At 49.0% G+C, this 19,472-nt stretch overlaps 1 protein-coding gene across 3 annotated transcripts in view; it reads right to left on the reverse strand.

The window, feature by feature from the left end:
* Positions 1-5,405: 5,405 nt before the first annotated feature.
* Positions 5,406-19,472, reverse strand: part of NPRL3 (NPR3 like, GATOR1 complex subunit) — an 87,201-nt gene continuing 73,134 nt past the window's right edge. For all 3 annotated transcript variants that reach the window (XM_068117702.2, XM_068117701.2, XM_068117700.2), the window contains 6 exons: positions 18,144-18,300; positions 12,753-12,859; positions 12,350-12,479; positions 9,725-9,935; positions 9,399-9,609; positions 5,406-6,979 (listed from right to left, as the gene is read on the reverse strand). In XM_068117702.2, coding sequence (XP_067973803.2) covers positions 6,814-6,979; positions 9,399-9,609; positions 9,725-9,935; positions 12,350-12,479; positions 12,753-12,859; positions 18,144-18,300 — 982 coding nt within the window. In that variant the 3' untranslated portion in view covers positions 5,406-6,813. The remainder of the gene's footprint in view (positions 6,980-9,398; positions 9,610-9,724; positions 9,936-12,349; positions 12,480-12,752; positions 12,860-18,143; positions 18,301-19,472) is intronic.

The raw sequence follows: 19,472 nt of genomic DNA on the forward strand, positions 1-19,472 counted from the left end.
CAACTGAGCGTCATACCTGCCTCCGAGCAGGACAGGCTGGACGCAGTTTGTGGCCCCTCTTTGGTCGCTGCTAATGGCTCGGCCATACGCACTTTCGGCCCACGCGTCGTCACCCTCTGCTTCGGCAGCCAGCGCTTTCAATGGACTTTTGTTACCGCCAGCGTCCCCGTGGCTTTGCTGGGCGCCGACTTCCTCTGCGCGCACGGGCTGCTGGTCGACGTCAAACGACGTCGCCTTGTCCACGCCGAGACCTTCAGCTCCCTGGCGTGCACAATGAGCAGCTCCGCGCCGACCGAACTGGCGTGCGCCCTCCCGGCAACGAACGAGTTCGCTCGCCTGCTCGTGGAATTCCCGGCCCTCACGCGGCCGACGTTTTCGGCCGTCGCGGTGCGGCACGGGATCGAGCACCACATACCCACTACGGGCCCGCCGGTCTACGCCAGGGCCCGCCGCCTCGACCCAGCCAAGCTCGCCGTGGCAAAGGCCGAATTCGACGCGTTGGAGCACCTCGGCATCGTGCGGCGCTCCGATAGCGCGTGGGCCTCGCCACTGCACATCGTGCCAAAGCCGGGGGGTGGATGGCGCCCGTGTGGCGACTACCGCCGTCTCTGACGCTACCACCCCCGACAGGTACCCGATCCCGCATATTCAGGACTTTTCCGCCCGTTTGGCGGGACGGGTCATCTTTTCGAAAATTGACCTGATACGGGGCTACCACCAGGTACCTGTCCGGGCGGCCGACGTCCCGAAGACGGCCGTCATCACGCCGTTCGGCCTGTTCGAATTTTTGCGGATGCCGTTTGGCCTCAAGAACGCGGCCCAGGCGTTCCAGCGCTTGATGGACGGCGTGCTGCGCGACCTGCCGTTTCTTTTCGTCTATCTGGACGACATCCTCGTCGCCAGCACGTCCCGCGCCGAGCACCTCCTCCACCTCCGAACACTGTTCGGTCGCCTCAGCGAGCACGGCTTAATTGTCAACCCGGTCAAATGCCACTTCGGCGCGACGACCGTTGACTTTTTGGGCCACCGCATCACCAAGACCAGGGCCGTGCCGCTGCCGACCAAGGTCGAGGCCATCACCACGTTCCCGCGTCCCCGTTCCATCAAGGCCCTCCAAGAGTTCCTCGGCATGGTGAATTTTTATCACCGATTCGTGCCCCGCGCTGCTCAGCTCATGCGGCCCCTTTACGAGGCCCTCCGGGGTAAGCCGGCCAAGCATGACATTGTTTGGTCCGCGGCCATGGACGCGGCCTTCGCCAGTGCCGAACGGGCCCTCGCCGACGCAACGCTGCTGGCTCACCCGGTGCTCAACGCGCCCATCGCCCTCACTACGGACGCCTCCAACTACGCGGTGGGCGCCATCCATGAGCAATGGGTGGACGGGGTTTGGCAGCCACTCGCTTTTTTCAGCCGGCAACTCCGGCCGAACGAGTTAAACTACAGCCTGTTCGACCGCGAGCTGCTCGGGCTATTCCTGGCCGTTCGCCATTTCCGACACCTCCTGGAGGGCCGCCCGTTCACGGCTTTCGTCGACCACAAGCCGTTGGTCTACGCAATGGCTAAGGTCACGGAGCCCTGGTCAGCCCGCCAGCAGCGCCACCTCTCCGCCGTGAAGGAAGTTCACCACGGACATCCAGCACGTCGCCGGCAAAGACAACGCCGTGGCCGACTGCCTTTCGTGGGCCAGCGCGAACGCCGTCCACCTCGGCGTGGACTTCACGCTCATGGCGGCCGACCAGACCACCGACGCCTCGGTGCAGGCACTCCGCGTGGTGGACACGGGCCTCCGCCTGGCCGACATCCCCTTCGCGGGCACCGTCCTGCTCTGCGACGTCTCCCAGGGCCAGCCTCGCCCCATCGTGCCCGTTTCCTGGCAGCGCCGCATCTTCGCCTCCATCCACGGCCTTTCTCACCCGGGCCGGAAAGCTTCTCAGAAGCTGGTGTCGGCGCATTTCGTCTGGCACGGCCTTCGACGAAACATCCGCGACTGGGCCAACGCCTGCACGGCCTGCCAGCGAGCCAAGGTCCACCGCCACACCCAGGCCCCGCTGGCACCTTTCGCCGTGCCTGAACGGCGTTTCGACCACGTCCACGTGGACCTGGTGGGTCCCCTGCCCCCCTCGCGGGGGTTCACCCACCTGCTCACCATGGTGGACAGGACCACCAGGTGGCCGGAGGCCGTGCCCCTCACCTCCACCACCACCGCCGACGTGGCGCAGGCGTTCATCGCCACCTGGGTCGCGTGCTTCGGCGCACCAGCGGACATCTCATCCGACCGCGGCCCACAGTTCACGTCTGAGCTTTGGGGCGCGGTCGCCCGTTCGTTGGGGGTCACGCTGCACCGCACCACGGCCTACCACCCCCAAGCCAATGGGTTGTGCGAGCGGTTTCACCGCTCCATGAAGGCTGCACTCATGGCCGGCCTTCAGGACGACGGTTGGGCCGACCGGCTGCCGTGGGTCCTTTTGGGCCTTCGCACGGCCCCCAAGGAAGACCTCCAGGCGTCCGCCGCCGAGCTCGTCTACGGCCAGCCACTCCGCATCCCGGGCGAATTCGTGCCTGACGCTACCAGTCCCTGGTCCGCCGCTCGCCAGCGCTCGGACCTCCAGGAGGCCGCCCGACGATTTGCCCCCGTGCCGACGTCCCGCCACGGTGGCCCCCAGTCCTACGTCCCCCCAGCGCTTCACACAGCGGAGTACGTCTTTGTGCGTCATGACGCGCACCGGGGGCCACTCCGGCCGCCGTACGACGGGCCCTTCCGGGTCCTGCGACGGGGCGACAAGTCTTTCATCGTCGACTTCGGCGGCCGGCCGGACCGGATTTCTGTGGACCGCCTCAAACCGGCGCACATGGACGTCGACCGACCACCACGGTGAGGCCGCCCCCCGTCCACAGTTCCCCCCGCTCGACCACCCACCACCACGTCAGACCCCTCCCCACGACCCTCCAGGGGTCGCCGGGTCATCCGGACCCCCCTTAAATTGACCCTGCCGGTACAGGTCGATTCTGGAGGGGCGTGTGTAGCGGTTACCGCTGGATGTACATAATCGCCTTGCACCGGCCAGAACACGGCCAGACGCGCCTCTCCCGGGCATGCCCGGACTCACTGTTCCCGGGCACGCCAGAACCTCCCGGGCACGCCCGGTGTCGTCTTTCCCGGGCATGCCCGCTCTCGCCTTTCCAGGGCTCGCCCAGAGCGTCCGGGCATGCCCGCTATCGCCTTTCCAGGGCTCGCCCAGAGCGTCCGGGCATGCCCGCTATCGCCTTTCCAGGGCACGCCCAGAGCGTCCGGGCATGCCCGCTATCGCCTTTCCAGGGCTCGCCCAGAGCGTCCGGGCATGCCCGCTATCGCCTTTCCAGTGCTCGCCCAGAGCGCCCGGGCACGCACAGCCTCGACTTGCCAGGCCGCAGCCAAACATGCCCGGGCAGGTCCAGACTCGCCTTTCCAAGGCTCGCCCTTGATACCCGGGCATGCCCGGTATAGCTTTTGCCGGGCAAACTTCCCGACATAAATGTGTATATATATTGTTGCCCGAAAAACGGGCTTGTCAGAATACCTGAGCTGTTTTGTTTCAATAAAGCAACTCGGACGAATTCCGTCTTTGGTCGCGTCAATTCTTTCGACTCGCGTTGGAGCGCAGTTCCTTCACTGTCATGTTAACAGTGAAATAAAGAATTGTGGAGACCAAATCGTTTTGTCAATTTCAACTTATTTTTAGAGAACATTGTGAGTTATTTGAAAAAAGTGCAAGGGTGCCAATATTTTTGCCACGATTGTAATTGCTGTTTAATTTCCAAGTTAACAGCATGTAAAGGGATGATTTTTCAGATGAAAATTGATGATTTTAGAAGTTTGACCTTGAGTTGACCTTTGACTTTTTTTCTTTTTTACCTCAAAATAGCTGCTTTCCCAATTCAATGATGCACTCTGCATTTGCTGTTTAATTTCCAAGTTAATAGGATGAAAAGTGACGATTTTTCAGATAAAAATTGATGATTTTGGAAGTTTGACCTTCGTTTGACCTCAAAAATAGTTGCTTTCCCAATTCAATGAGGCACTCTGCAATGGCTGTTTAATTTGCAAGTTAATCGGATAAAAATAGATGATTTTGGAAGTTTGACCTTCGTTTGATCTCAAAAATAGTTAGTTTCCCAATTCAATGAGGCACTCTAGTGGGGCAACTTAGCATAACAATTGTGCATTTTGTGAGGAAAGCACCAAATTTGGCACACTAGTAGACTATCCTATTATGAACAGATTTGGATATTGGGCCATCTCAAATTCAGCAATTTTCAAATTCTCAAGAATTCTCAAATTTTTTTTTCAAAATGGCCGCCACTCATGGCATCGAGTTATTCACATACTAGTGAACATCTGTTTACTGTTTGGTATGACATCGAAATTGTTCTGAATCAGTGACGGTCTGCTCTGTTAATGTTCTCTCAATTTTGTGAGCACTCTCCCTCACACACACACAAAGCTGTGCATTCAAGTGCGGCCTTTTTGCACTTGCAACGCTTCACACAGCTCTTCTTGCACTTGCACGATACTAGCTCATAGCAGGTGTGGGCTGCTTTGGGTAGCTTCGTCCAGTGTGGCTCGTCCACCCCGTCATTCTTGACCCAGCCCCAGCTGGTTGGATGGCAGCCTTTGGCCAAGCCAATAGTGCTATGTATGCTTATCATTGGTTTTCATTCAGAATCTGTGTCTTAATTAGACTAATTAGTTCACTTTAACTTTTTTTTCTCAACCAAATCAAATTGTCACTTTCTTTGACCATTATTGGACCTTTATTAGTAAATAAACCTTCACTGTCAACCTGCATTCCTCTCCAGTAAAGCAGATATGTATCATAACAGTAACCGCTGGCAGCCATTTATAGCTATCAGGGGCTGAATCTGAGATGGCCCAATATCCAGATCTTTTCATAATATGATAGTCTACTAGTGTGCCAAATTTGGTGCTTTCCTCACAAATGCACAATTGTTATGCTATAGTTAGCTTAGCTGCCAGACTACTCTGCAATTGCTGTTTCATTTGCAAGTTAATCGGATGAAAATTGATGATTTTGGAAGTTTGACTTAGTGTTATAGCTCGTGTTATTGTGGTTTTTTTTTACCTCAAAAAGTTGGTTTCCCCATTTAGTGACTCAAAATACAAATGCTGTTCAATTTTCAAGTCAATTGGATGAAAAATGACAATTTTTGAAATTTGAGCTTCAGATGACCTTTGACCTCAAAATCAATAGACTTCTTCCTTATGACCAACTCTACCATCTGGTGAAGATCGGTTAAAAATTGTGACCTGTAGGCGACTGACAAACAACCAGCCAGACAAATAAACCAGGTATGATCTTCGATTTTGCAAGTAATAATAAAAAGAAATACATAGAGCACAAATCAACCTCATTTAGCTCAAATGAGCTCGTGTTTATTATTTTGTTCAACAAGACCAATAATTTACTGTTGTTGTGCTATCTAGAGATTGTTTTTGTAAACAAATTGCCACATTTCTCCATCACGCGTCCTCAATGAGACAATATCCTGAAAGTTGCCGGAGAGGGTCAGCGATGACATTTTACACAGCAAATTCCAGCTGTAGAACAGGGATGAAACGTCCGACGGGATGCTTGAGCGATAGCGCACTTTTCTTCAAGTCCAGAATCGACTACAAGTCGTGGTGCTACGCAGGCACGGTGGGACGGACATGAAGCAGACGGGACACCCGGCTTACATTAGTTAGCGCACATTAGAGCCCCCATTGTCTTTCAGGAAGAGTAGGTGAGTTATCACTAAAAGCCTTTAAAAAAATGCAAATTCCTGCCCTAACCAGCAGATGGCACTGCATCGGCGCCACAGCTGTGCTCTCAGCCAATGATGCTACCCCGCAGCCTCGTGCTGCAGCAAAAAAAAAAGAAAAAAAGAAGAAGTCAGTTAATGATACACTTGGGTGAGAAAAATTGAAAACAAGCCCACAAAAAGGTGGGAACAATCGGGGCCATTAAAGTAGCAGTAATATTAGTCAGTAGAGGTGAACAGCGCCCAATAGATCCTATGAGATCTTTGATCTATCCAGATTAAGGATGGCAAAAAGTCTGGCTTCCTCCGGATCGCGTGCTAGAACCAGACAACTCGACGCCGACGTTATTTGTACAACAGGGATTAAGGCACACTGCATGATGATGCAATTCCATTCAACCCCTCCTCGATCCAAGAAAATCCACAATGCATTTTTCACATCGACATCACTTCTGATACCCTAGGTAATCAAATTAAATCATCCACGACGTACAATGTTTGCATTCCAAACATATCCCACACGATTGCAAGATTAATCCCACAAAAAAAATCCGTACCATGCAATTTCACGACCACTTCCGCGTGACACCCGACGGACAGACTTTTCTCATCTCTATACAGGAGCAAGACAAAAAGTAGGCCTTCGGTCATTCATTTCTTATCCATCTTGAAAATTACATTTCAGACATTTTCCCGAAACCACAAACCAATGGCACAGTGGAGCAATAAATAAATAAATAAATACATATTTCTTCCTTAATCTTTTAAACTGCAGTTTTGTACAACTTTGACCTTCCATTTCCAAAATGAGATTCCAAATGTTGTTCACAACTTCCTGGAAGACCTAAAATTCATTTTCAAAACAAAATTAAAACGATGTCAGCATCTCCAAGGTTTCTTGGCAAAGGCAAGCAGTAAGCGGTAGATCATGTTTCAAAGGCTCACACAGAAGCTTTCGGATCCATATTGGGCGCTTCCTTCCCTCGCTCATTTCATCTGGGACTGAGGAGAGGTTCAGGAAGGGAGGCAGTGTAAAGCGGGAAGTGCTGGATCTTCGTGTGTCCGGATAGCCAGAACACCTCGAAACTTGTCAAGAAGAGTGAGCAGTTGCGAGCGGCGCACGTTCTCGTGGTACATCACGTCCTCCAGATGCTGTCGGCCGCAGAAATATGGCAGCAGCCTACACCAGGTGGGTACAGAACGACTTCTACAAACCTCGAGCGCAATGCCATCCCAACACAAAGTCTACCTTTTCCCCTTGCACGTGCATGTCAAAGACATGGATAATTCTTTTTAAAGGCCTGAACAGCATTGCCGGTAAATGGAAGCTTAATTCTGCTCTGCTCAGGAAGTGTGCAAGAATAGTCAGGGTCACTATGTTTTTTCGTTCAAATTTTTTGGAGATTAGCAAAACTATACATTTTTGGAATATTCAGAGCATGAGGAATCCAAAAATTAATGTTAGCATTTGCGTAGACACCTTTGCGAAAATGACACTCAGGATAGTGATGAAGATCTGTAAAAGCATATTCCTGAACGGTATAGACCTAGTAGATCCTGTGTATCAGACTTATAGTTCAATCCGATACTAACAAGGCTTTCTTTGCTTTATAAACCTTTGCTTTATAAGCTTTCTTGCTTTATAAACCCATACCTATAACTTCAAAGGACTTGCAATATCATGTATTATATTGTTACGATTTTCCGCCGCCCTTCCTACCCTTACCAAGGGGAGGTTTTAAGCCCCTTGTTCTTCTTGGGTCGGCGCAACCGAGACTTGAAACGCCCCTCCCTCGGCTAACGCAAGGTAGGGTTTCGGGACAATTCTCGCACGTACCTAAATACCTGCGCGGCCACGGAAGCGGGGAATCAAGCCTCGCACGAGCCACGTGTAATTTGAGTACACCGAGCGGATTGCGTACCACGTGGTCCGTGCAGTTACCTTGGTATTGGAACCCGATTAGAGCGGTTTTATTCGTACCACGCTTAGTCAATGATGGAAGGGACGAGACGGTCGAATAAAGGAAGAACACGATTTAATTATTATTTACACTATTATGTACAATGATTCGGTAGAAGTACAGAGACAAAGAGCAGTCTTAATCAGTCTTATGTTAACCCCAGACACGGGCCCAATCACACTCACAAAGGGGTAATGAAGGTAGGATGATGTTCCTCGCTGAACGGTCGTCCAGGAACGGACCCGCCCGGTGTGGCTCTCCCCGGTCACAGCACGTCTCGCGATGAAGGCAAGCAGGCGGTGGAAGGGATCCTTGTAGCGCATCTCTCGAACAAAGGGCACAGCAGGCAGGAGGGAAATGTACACGTCTCTCGCCGGCTTGGCGGTTTTCCACAGCGCGTTTAGTTACCGGTGCGCTATCACTCGCGTAACCCAATGGAGGCTCGGCCTCGAGCTCAACCGAGCGTCCAATTTGGTAAGAGCGCTTATAGCTGGGTTCATGCGCGTCTTCTCTCAGAACTCGTAACTCTCATCAAGCGCCTCTCCCATAACTACTCAAGCTCAACACCCAGCGCATGCCCTTCCCACAACTTGTAACTCATCAAGCTCATCACCCATCTCATAACTTGTAACTCATCAAGCTCATCACCCATCTCATAACTTGTAACTCATCAAGCTCATCACCCATCTCATAACTCTCGAGCACCTCTCCCTTCTCATAACTCAACGCACAAGCTCACCTCTCCCCGAACTGCTAACTGAGTGCAGCTCCCCTCTCGCAGAATTGCTCTGGGGGCTTCGCGCAACGGGTTATATGGCCAACCCCCTTCGCTCTCTCGAATGTTCTAACCATGCCTTGTGACGCAGTGCCGCAGCCACTCCCTTCGAGCCCTGATTGGCGGCTTGCGCTTACCGTCAGCTTCTCCTCCGCCCTCCTTCGGTCTTGCCTCGATTTGCCAGGCCTGCCTCGTGTTAATTTGCGCCAAAAAGCCAAAGGCGGCATAAGGCGGCATAAGGCAATGAAAGGACCATGATTCTACTCAACGCAAGACTAACACAGGAAAAGGACTATGCTTACACATACTAAGAAATATCTGAACTATCGCGAGGCTACGTGTTGTAGTGTGACCAACTATGAGGGGGAAAATTAACCTTTAATAGTACAACCTCAAAACCGCAACAATATAATACAGTTATATCACAAATATAAAGACAATGGTTTTCAGTTACCTTTCTTTGTTGCTTTTCTATAATCCTCAGCACTATTTTGAGGCCTTTATTGGATTCCTTGGCCCAGAACACATAGGATTAGCATATTTAATTAAGTTTCTAGGTTGACTAGAAGCCGAGATAGCGCAAAATATGTATTTTATGGTGGCCATTTTGAAAATCCAAAATGGCGGCCATGCAGGGGTCTGTGCAAATGCCAACATTGATTTTCCAATTCTCCATGCTCTGATGATTCCAAAAATGTACAGGTTTGCTCATCTCCCAAAATTTTGAACGAAATTATATTTGTTAACATAGTGAACCTGACTAGAAATGGAATTCAATACAAAACCTATAAAGATACCCAAATTTAGAAAGATCCAACAAACATTCATAAATAACGCTGGAGTTGAGAAGAGTAACCGCAAACCTGGTGAAAAGCCGAAGATCATCTTGATTCTGAGCTGCAGGGACGGAAAGGATGCAGCTGCGCTCGTGCTCCGTAAGAGCCGACAGGGGGTTTTCATAGGCCCCGGCGCCGAGCGGGGAATCTTCGCCTCCCAGTCCGAGTTCTGCACTCGATGCTTCCGTGCTCGTCACCTCCGTCACGGGACTTGCAAGTGTCAGGTCATCTCCACTGGCTGTGGTGGGAAGCAAGCACGCAGCGATCAATTTTACAAAACGATGATTAATGCTCGCGAGTCCGAACCGCACATTTGTATTCGAAGCTGGTGAACACTGTGCCGGTGGTCTTACAGGGAGAGCCAACGGGAAGAGTATTGGGCACACCGGTCGCTCTTGCCTCCTGGGTCGATGGTCCGCATTCCATGAAGGCCGGAGGCCTGCAAACTGTTCCCGAGGTTCCATCGGACTCGCCTGCATCAGGCACCATGAGGCAGACGTACGTGTGCAACTGGATCAGCAGGCGCCTTTGGAGCAACCACACGACCATGTGAGCCAGATGTGCCTGCACAGTCCAGTCGGATACGGCAAACAAGTCTCAACAGCCCGGTCTCCGTCCACAACGTTCCTCCTGTGGACTATCCGCCTGTCCTATCATCTGTGATCCACTTAAGTGCAGTTGGAGGGCACCAGACATTTTCATTTAAGTAATCTCTTGGCTAAAAACCTTCCTTTGTCAAGCTGAGTTAGAGTGGCAAGATAACTTATTTTGATAAGTCTATCATTTTGCTTATAGGCCTTGCCATCCTTTCAAGGCCGAAGACTGGCATGAGAGTGCTTCGGTTCAAATAAAGACCTGAAAACTTTATATAAAGAGGAAATTTTCATGGGAATCACAGGAGTGCAATACAAACTTGGTGAATTGAACAGTTGAAGCCATTAAGAGTTTTTAATGTTAGCCCTTACACGAGCCTCGATCTTGTATACAAAAAAATAAATAAAATAGAGGTAAATATCGATGAGGAAAGTGCAAGAAGACAAAACAAAACGGTATGTTCACTTAGCTGTACGTTACTAATTGGACACTTTAAATATTAAGTAAATAAATGAATTCTATCGCAAGGAACTTTGAGCCTGGTGTTCACTTAGCAGTTAGGGTGCCGGCTTGGGATCCTCATGTGCCGTGTGTTCGCTTAGCGGTTAGGGTGCGGCTTGGGATCCTCGTGTGCCTGGTGTTGGCTTAGCGATTAGGGTGCCGGCTTGGGATCCTCATATGCCTGGTGTTGGCTTAGCGGTTAGGGTGCCGGCTTGGGATCCTCGTGTGCCTGGTGTTGGCTTAGCGGTTAGGGTGCCGGCTTGGGATCCTCGTGTGCCTGGTGTTGGCTTAGCGGTTAGGGTGCCGGCTTGGGATCCTCGTGTGCCTGGTGTTGGCTTAGCGATTAGGGTGCCGGCTTGGGATCCTCGTGTGCCTGGTGTTGGCTTAGCGATTAGGGTGCTGGTTTGGGATCCTCGTGTGCCTGGTGTTGGCTTAGCGGTTAGGGTGCCGGCTTGGGATCCTTGTGTGCCTGGTGTTGGCTTAGCGGTTAGGGTGCCGGCTTGGGATCCTCATGTGCCTGGTGTTGCATTAGCGATTAGGGTGCCGGTTTGGGATCCTCATGTGCCTGGTGTTGGCTTAGCGGTTAGGGTGCCGGCTTGGGATCCTTGTGTGCCTGGTGTTGGCTTAGCGGTTAGGGTGCCGGCATGGGATCCTCATGTGCCGGGTGTTCGCTTAGCGGTTAGGGTGCGTATTGGGATCCTCGTGTGCCTGGTGTTGGCTTAGCGGTTAGGGTGCCGGCTTGGGATCCTCATATGCCTGGTGTTGGCTTAGCGGTTAGGGTGCCGGCTTGGGATCCTCGTGTGCCTGGTGTTGGCTTAGCGGTTAGGGTGTTGGCTTGGGATCCTCGTGTGCCTGGTGTTGGCTTAGCGGTTAGGGTGCCGGCTTGGGATCCTCGTGTGCCTGGTGTTGGCTTAGCGGTTAGGGTGCGGCTTGGGGTCCTCGTGTACCTGGTGTTGGCTTAGCGGTTAGGGTGCCGGCTTGGGATCCTATGATTCCGAGTTTGAATCCCAGTTGATCGCTGAATTAACACCAGGGGGGTTGACTCAGTCTGTTATCCTTCCGAGGTCGGCAAATTGAGTACCAGCTTGCTGGGATGAATGATCCCGGTGTGTACACAGATTTAGAATAGGTACACCGTATCCCTGCGCATCGTAAGAGGTGACCAAGGGTTGGCGTCAGGAAGGGCATCTGGCCATAAAAACATTGCCTCAAAAAGGGAACCATGAGGTCATGGGGCCCGCAAGGCTAACCCCCGCTCTAGCGGGGGAAAATGTCCTTAAAAAACGATCATTCATTCATTGCAAGGAACTTCGACCCAGGAGGACACTAGGTCCATGAAGGCCTGTGCTATTATTAGCAACGTATCGTTGTTTGTCAGTGCTCTATCCCTTTTAAATTCTGAATGTCGAGCAAGGAACCAGACAGAACGCACCATTTTAAAAAGTTTTGGAACCATTGACCACCCAAACTCAGAGCAAACTCTCCAACAATGACATCACCGAGTCTGGTGAGAATCTTCCGCTCATAAACCTCTTCATTCTCGTTTATACACCTCAAAGTGATAGTCGACGTACAATCTTCCATGGCTTTCATGGTTTCACCCCATCTCCCAGTCTCTCATTCCGTGAATGTTAATCTGCTAATCGCGACGCTCGAGAAAGGAGAAAGCTGCTCACGTCCCGCATGGTATCGATCCGCAAGTTACGCAATTCAAGGCGTTTCGACACTGCATGGTAACTTACAACAAAATTTTTAAATTGCTGCAATCGCAGGATCGACTCAAACGCTCAGAAAATGAGGGAATCGGGGGAAGAGGGAGAAAAGTGTCGAAAAGCATTTTGTCATTACCAAACAATTGTTTGAAAACACCAAGCACATCCTACCTGCTGGTCGGGGTTAGCTAGAGGGTTCCTGTGCTCGACCAGAGGTGTTGGCAGTGAAAACTCAGCCAGGATGCTGGGCAGGTCGTGACCCGGGAACTGCTGCGAAAAGTTCTCGGCGTGTTCAGAGTACCTGCAGCACAAACAATGGGCAGGTAAAGGCCAAGTAGCGAGGATATGCATTTGCACACGGACCGGTAATTCAAAGAGCACATCTGATGAGCACGCATGTCACATGATCGATCACTCTGGGCTTTGTTGGAAAAAAAAAAAGAAAAAAAAAAAGTGACATTGCACCAATGACCTCATCAGACTTATCTTAGTCATGAATGGGCATATACACACAAACTGGATGTATATTTTACTCATAGAAAAAGGAGGAAGAAGAAGAAGCATGGGTACATACACATAGGTGTCTGCGGTGGGAGATAACATGTAAACGTTGCTTTCACACAAAGGGAAGATGATGTTGGCTTTGCCCCAGTACACCAAATGTGAGGCCAGCTGACACACCTGTGGACAACCGAGGGGAGGGTAGGATGCCCAACATGGCAAAGCGCAAAAACCAACATTGCCGACAAAAGTGGACAACCGGTTTGCATTCGATGGTGACGTACAACTTCGAGCAAAGCATTTGTGTCAAATGTGCACCAATGGCTGCAGATACGACAATCTTTTAAAAAATGGCAGGTTTACAAAAGAAGCTTATAACCATCAAATTAGGCTGAAAATGGGGTCCAACTACATATCAGATCGACAAAGTGAAGGAATCAGTTTAATAGTGTGTGAACTCACTGGACAGAGCAGTAAAAGGCATCGTGGGATGGATCCTGGATTGCATCCCAGGGATTGCTGGTTCAAACCCACCAACAGAAGGCATCAGTACAGTATTGAGGTTTTTGGACCCGAGCTCATCTCAGGAGAACTGCCACATTGGTTACCTCTGCCACCGAAGGTGGATGGAGGTTATATACAGTGCCTTCACAAAGTATTCACACGTCCATAAAGTATTAAAATTGATTAAACTGAGATTTATTTTGTCACTGATCTTCACAAAATACCCCATAATGTCAAAGTGGAAATTTTTCTTTCAGAAATTTTTACAAAACAATTTAAAATCAAAGATAAAACTATCCAATTTACATAACTATTCAACCCCCTGGGTCAATACGTTGTAGAAGCGCCTTTATCAGAGATTACAGCTTCGAGTCTTCTTGGGAATGTCTGTGTCAGCTTTGCACATTTGGATTTGGGGAGTTTCTCCCATTCTTCCTTGCAGATTTGCTCAAGCTCTGTCAAGTTGGATGGGGAGCGTCAGTGAACAGCAATCTCCAACTCTTTCCACAGATTCTCAATGGGATTCAAGGTTGGGCTTTGGCTGGGCCACTCAAGGGCTTTCACATTCTTGTTCTGAAGCCATTCCAGTGTTACTTTGGCTGTGTGCTTGGGGTCATTGTCCTGTTGGAACATAAATCTTCAACACAGTTTAAGGTCTTTTGCACTCTAAAGCAGGTTCTCCTCATGAATTTGCCTGTATTTGGCTCCATTCATTGTTCCCTCTATCCTTACAAGTCCCCCAGTCCCTGCCGCTGAAAAACATCTCCACAGCATGATGCTGCCACCACCATGCTTCACGGTAGGGATGGTGTTAGATGGGCAATGAGCTATGCTCGGTTTCCGCCAGACGTAGCGCTTTGCATTCAGGCGAAAGAGTTAAATTTTAGTCTCATCAGACCACAAAATCTTTAGCTCAGGCTCTCTGTCTTTCACGTGCCTTTTTGCAAACTCCAGGTGTGTTGTCATGTGACTCTCAGGAGTGGCTTCCATCTGGCCACTGCCCCATAAAGCCGAGATTTGTGAAGTGCTGCAGAGACTGTTGTCCTTATGGCAGGTTCTCCCATCTCAGCAAAGGAACTCTGTAGTTCTGTCAGAGTGGTCATTGGGTTCTTAGTCACCTCACTGACAACGGTCCTTCATGTCCGGTTTCTCAGTTTTGTCGGACGGCCAGCTCTAGGAAGAGGCTGCGTCGTTCCATATTCCTTCCATTTCCTAATGATGTTGCTCACTGTGCTCTTGGGGACTTTCAACACTCTAGAAATCTATAATAATAAAAGAGAGTGTGTGTCAGTCCGTAAATCCATGTCCTACATAACTCCAAAACCATTAAACCGAGCACCCCAAACTTTGCATGCATACTTCTCGTACTCCAACGGGGTGCGTGAATGAAAACGGGGTGTTTGGGTTTGTTAAAACACCCCTTTTGAAGATTTATTTACACTAAAACTAGAAACAGGCTTACCGTTGGGCAGCCTGCGTTCTCGGTCGCTCTGCTCGGGGTCTTAATTCCACGATTTCGCCTCAGAACAGGACGGTTTCTGTACAATAAAATTTCATATGTACAAATAGTAATATAGCTGATCTTCATACCTACGAATCGCTGTATTCCTGTATACAGCGCAATGCTTATAAACGCCAGTGTTCGTGCCTTTATTTAATTGTCTGCAAAGCTCGAGAATCTTGTCGCCTAAACCTAATTTCAAAGTTTTAACTGCAGAATTGATTTCAGCAGCAGTTCCGACTATTAAAAAAAAGTGTTCATTTATCTAATTTGGACATTGTGGGACACTCCGGGCATCTCAACCATTTTATTGGAGTGCTTGCTTGAGTGTTTAAGCTGCTTGGCGAGCACTCTACAAGCAGCTTGGTAATGGCACACCCCACGAGATGCAACACCCCTGCTCCCTCCTCAGATTGGGTCTATTTTATTTATTTCCTTCTTTAAAAAGTAAAAGTCCATATATTGACGAACAAAGGCAGCCACCCCACCCCACACCTGCACGCGTTCAGGCCCACAGTGTCGTATGTCGTATGGTGCCTCACCTCAGTTGTGCTCTTTTACGTCCTCCCTTTTTGTGCCATCTGCTTTCATTATACGAACCATCACTTCCACATAAATCGATATATGTGACAAAATAACATTAATCGATCTGGTGTTGGAGTTCCGCCATGTTGGTTCGAGCTGTGAAAAGCATCAACTGCCACTTTGTGCTCTCTGTGACTCATATTTTTGAATTGATTTACGACAAGTCCCGACTTGAAAATTATGACAAGTTCTCTTTGAAAGACTTGTTTGTAGGGAAACCGTTTGGATTGTCGTTTTGATGCTCTCATGTCATGCGTGCGTGTATGTTTATTACTTCGAACAGGCCGTGGCGCTTCGATGGCAACGGTGAAATCACAAGCGCTGATATGGGAGATTGTGTGTGTGTATGTGTGTGTGTGTGTGTGTGTTAAAAAAAAAGAAGCAGACTATTTGAATGTTTTATTGCAGAAAAAGTACAAAAGGGAGCAAGTTCATTGATGGAAACCATACACCATGGCATTTTCAAATCACTCATTATACTGCTTGTAATTGGCATTTTCAATGTCTGCTCGGCCTCTGTTCAAATAGGCTTTGATCCTAACTCTGAAATTCTCCACAACTTGTCTGCAAGTGGCTGGAGTGGTAACCTGATGGTAGTTACCCCCCCCCCCCCCCAGCTTCAGAACAGCCAGGGTTCAAGCTTTGTTGGTGTAAAGTTGACCTTTGGCAGCACCCCAAAAGAAAAAAGGAAAAAAATCCAATGGATTCAAATCAGGGCTGTGGGGCACCCACTCATGCGTTGTGCCCAGGGTGATGACACAATTTCCAAACAGCTGGTGGAGCATGTCGATAGTTTCACCTGCAGTGTGTGGTGGGGCACCGTCGTGCATGAACCATGCAAGTCTGAGTTGGTTTGGAGACGGTAGTTGAGTGAGATCAGCATGGAATCGGCGTAAAACCTCACGGTACCGCTCACCTTTGACCGTCACCATCTTACCATTGGCGTCCTCGAACCAATACGGTCCCAGCAAACCATATATATGGGTTGGTGAGTGCACACGCGTGTGTGAGTGTGTGTTTGTGTGTGTCGTTGGTTGGTATCGATATATATGTGGGTTTCGGAAGGTGGAAGGCGTGTGCAAGTTGCTGTTTTTGGTCGCCATCATACCACCTGGGTGGGTTTCAGGTGATGGTTCGGACACCCATCAAGTCTCAAAGTACCTACCTCGTGTGTGTGTGTGTGTGTGTGTCATTAAGCATAACATATCATTGCACCCTTCTCCCTTTTCTCCACTGCCTCTCACTCTGACACATCCCTCTCTCTCTCTCCTCACCCCTAAGCTTTCTCTCCCCCCCCCCCTCTTTCCCTCACTCCCACTCCCCTCCTAGCACCACCCCTCCCTCTTAGATTGTACAGTACAGTATAAGGCTTCGCTCCCCCTTCTTTTCTCCCTCCCCATCCTTTTTTAAATTCTGTCTCTCTCCCTTCTCTCCCATCCCTCATCCCTCGCCTTTCTCTTCTCCCCTCCCCCCACCCCCATCTCCTTCCCTACCCTCCTTCTTTCCTCCCCTTCCGTTCCTCTCTCCTCCACCCCTACCCTCCTCTATTCCCACCCCACCCAACCTCCCCATCTCTTCATATTCCCCGCACGAAGCGAATGTATTACCCGGCGACGCCTGGTACGTTTGCTAGTTGTTTTATACAACCCTTCCCCATATATATTCCTCTTCACAATTCTATCTCGCAGTTCTGGATTTCCACAGACAGTTCCTTGGACTTCATGATAGAGTTTCTGCTCTGACATGAACTGTCAACTGTGGGACCTTATATAGAAAGGTATCTTTCTTTCTAAATCACGTCCAATCAATTGAATGGGCCACAGGTTGACTCCATTAAAGTTGTAGAGGCATCTCAAGGATAATCAAAGGAAATTGGATGCACCTGAGCTCAATTTGTTGCGTCCTAACAAAGGGGTTGAATACTTATTGACTCAAGACATTTCAGCTTTTTTCATTTCAAGACAAGACATTGACTTAAGAAAAAAGTTCTTTAAAAATAAATAAATAAACTAAAAAAAAAAAGGGGGTATAATGTGTAGATCAGTGCCATAAAATATCTATTTAATCCAATTTAAATTCAGGCCGTAACACAACAAAATGTGAAAAACGTCAAGGGGTGTGAATACTTTGTGAAGGCAGAGTATTCACTCCTGTTTGTCTGTGAGCAGGATACCTCAAAAAGTTGTGTACAGATTCGGACGAAACCTGGTGGACAGGTTGGGTGTGTGACAAGAAGTGATTTGATTTTGGTAAAGATCTGGATCCAGATACTAGATTTTAAAATCAATTCTTCACCATTGAGAGATAGGGCCAAAATGATATAATTGCAGGATATCGCAAAAAGTTATGAATGGATTCGGATGAAACTTGGTGGTTGAGCACATGCAGATTCGGCCCATCAGTGGGATACAACATGTAAACTGTTCAGCCTGGCGGAGGTATGCTCTCTACCGAGTGGCCAATTTTTTTTTTTTTCCTACATTGTCCACCCAAAAGCATTATAAGAATACGTTCTGTTTTGCTGATATTTCTATTCAATGTTTTGCAGCGTGATATTTCGATTCTCTCTAAATATTTGCTCAATGTGGTCGTTCAATGGATGCAAGTTAGATCCCGAGCAACGCCGGGTACCTTTGCTAGTTTGCTCATAATGCTGGAACTGCCGAATAAGGTGTGGGATTTTTAGATTGCAGGTAGGTTTTTGCTGTAATTTTCAATGTGCAAATGCCAATCAAAACCGATGCTTTGGTAGCGATGATTAAAAGATACAAGTGGCTCGAAGAGATGAACGATGGTTTGGAAGCTTCAAGTGGATACATGGATCGGTCATCACTCTCAAACGGGAGAAAGAACGTGCGACATAAATAAGCGTACCTGCTCGAGCGCCAGATCGGAATCCAGAGCGAGCTGCTGAAGGGTTTTCATCGGGGTCGTGATCTTGATCAAGCGGCTTAGGGCTGGAGAGACGTCCGGCGGAAGCTCGGACAGCAATGATTTGCACTCTCCGAGTAGGAGCAAAGCATGGTAAGGCCTGCAACGCAAGACCAGAAAGGGCCACGGGGCAGCAATTGTATATGGTGAGGGAGAGGAATTATTTTTTCTTATTTAATAGGACACGGGAGTGGTTAAGCAGAAATCAATTTACGCTGAACATCTGGTTCCTTTATCTTGAACCCTGGTGTTGGGCTAGCGGCTAGGGTGCCGGCTTAGGATCCTAGGATCCTGGGTTCGAATCCCGGTCGATCGCTGAATTAACGCCAGGGGGGTTGACTCAGCCTGTCATCCTTCCGAGGTCGGCTAATTGAGTACCAGTTCACTGGTAATTCCCTGTTTGTCGTTAAAGGCGGCAAAAAGGGTTGGCGGCAGGAAGGGCATCTGGCCGTAAAAACATTGCTTCAAAAAGGGGACCCCCAAAAAAAAAAAAAAAAAAAAAAACAACAACCACCCGAAAAAGGCCACCCCCCCTCGCTTTGCGGGGAAAAATGGCCTCTAAAGGTTGTTATATATATATTTTTTTTATATCTGGTTCCTTTATCGCTGGTGCTGATGTACATTACTGGTCAAAGCTTTTAGAACACCTCAATTTTTCCAGTTTTTATTGAAATGTACGCAGTTTAATGTCCAGTGAATAACCTGAAATGGTACAAAGGTAAGCAGTAAACTGCTCGAGTTAAAAAAAAAAAAGTTTAGGTCAGCAAAAACGGGAAAATAATGTAAATTGCACAGTTATATTGTAAAAAAAGGCCTTCTTCAGGGAACAAGTAATGGGTTAACAACTTACAGCTGTTCTGCAGCAATGTAAGTAAATTAAGCCTTGAAAGTTGATGCAAACAATTCCTACAGGTGTCCCAACCTCTGCTAATTACTTGATTACAAACCCCGCCTGTATAAAAGCAGTATTGGAACAGACTGTTATTACACCCTCTGAAGCATTATTTGGACAATATTGCACTGCAGGAAGTAGTATATTTGAAACTGGAGGAAACTGACAGGAAGAGGTCTGGCAGACCCAAAGCCACAACAGAATCAGAAGACAAGTTAGAGGCGACTTGCACAGAGTGACTGGCACCCTGAACCAAAAGGGCTACCACAGCATTTTGCAGCGCCATGTAATACCCTCTGGTATAGGCCGAGTTGGTCAGGGGTTCATCCTACAGCAAGATAATGACCCTAAACACACCTCCAGGCTATGCCAAAACTACC

Source organism: Myxine glutinosa, chromosome 5 (assembly GCF_964187855.1).
Source record: "Myxine glutinosa chromosome 5, kmMyxGlut1.1, whole genome shotgun sequence".
NCBI lineage: Eukaryota > Metazoa > Chordata > Myxini > Myxiniformes > Myxinidae > Myxine > Myxine glutinosa.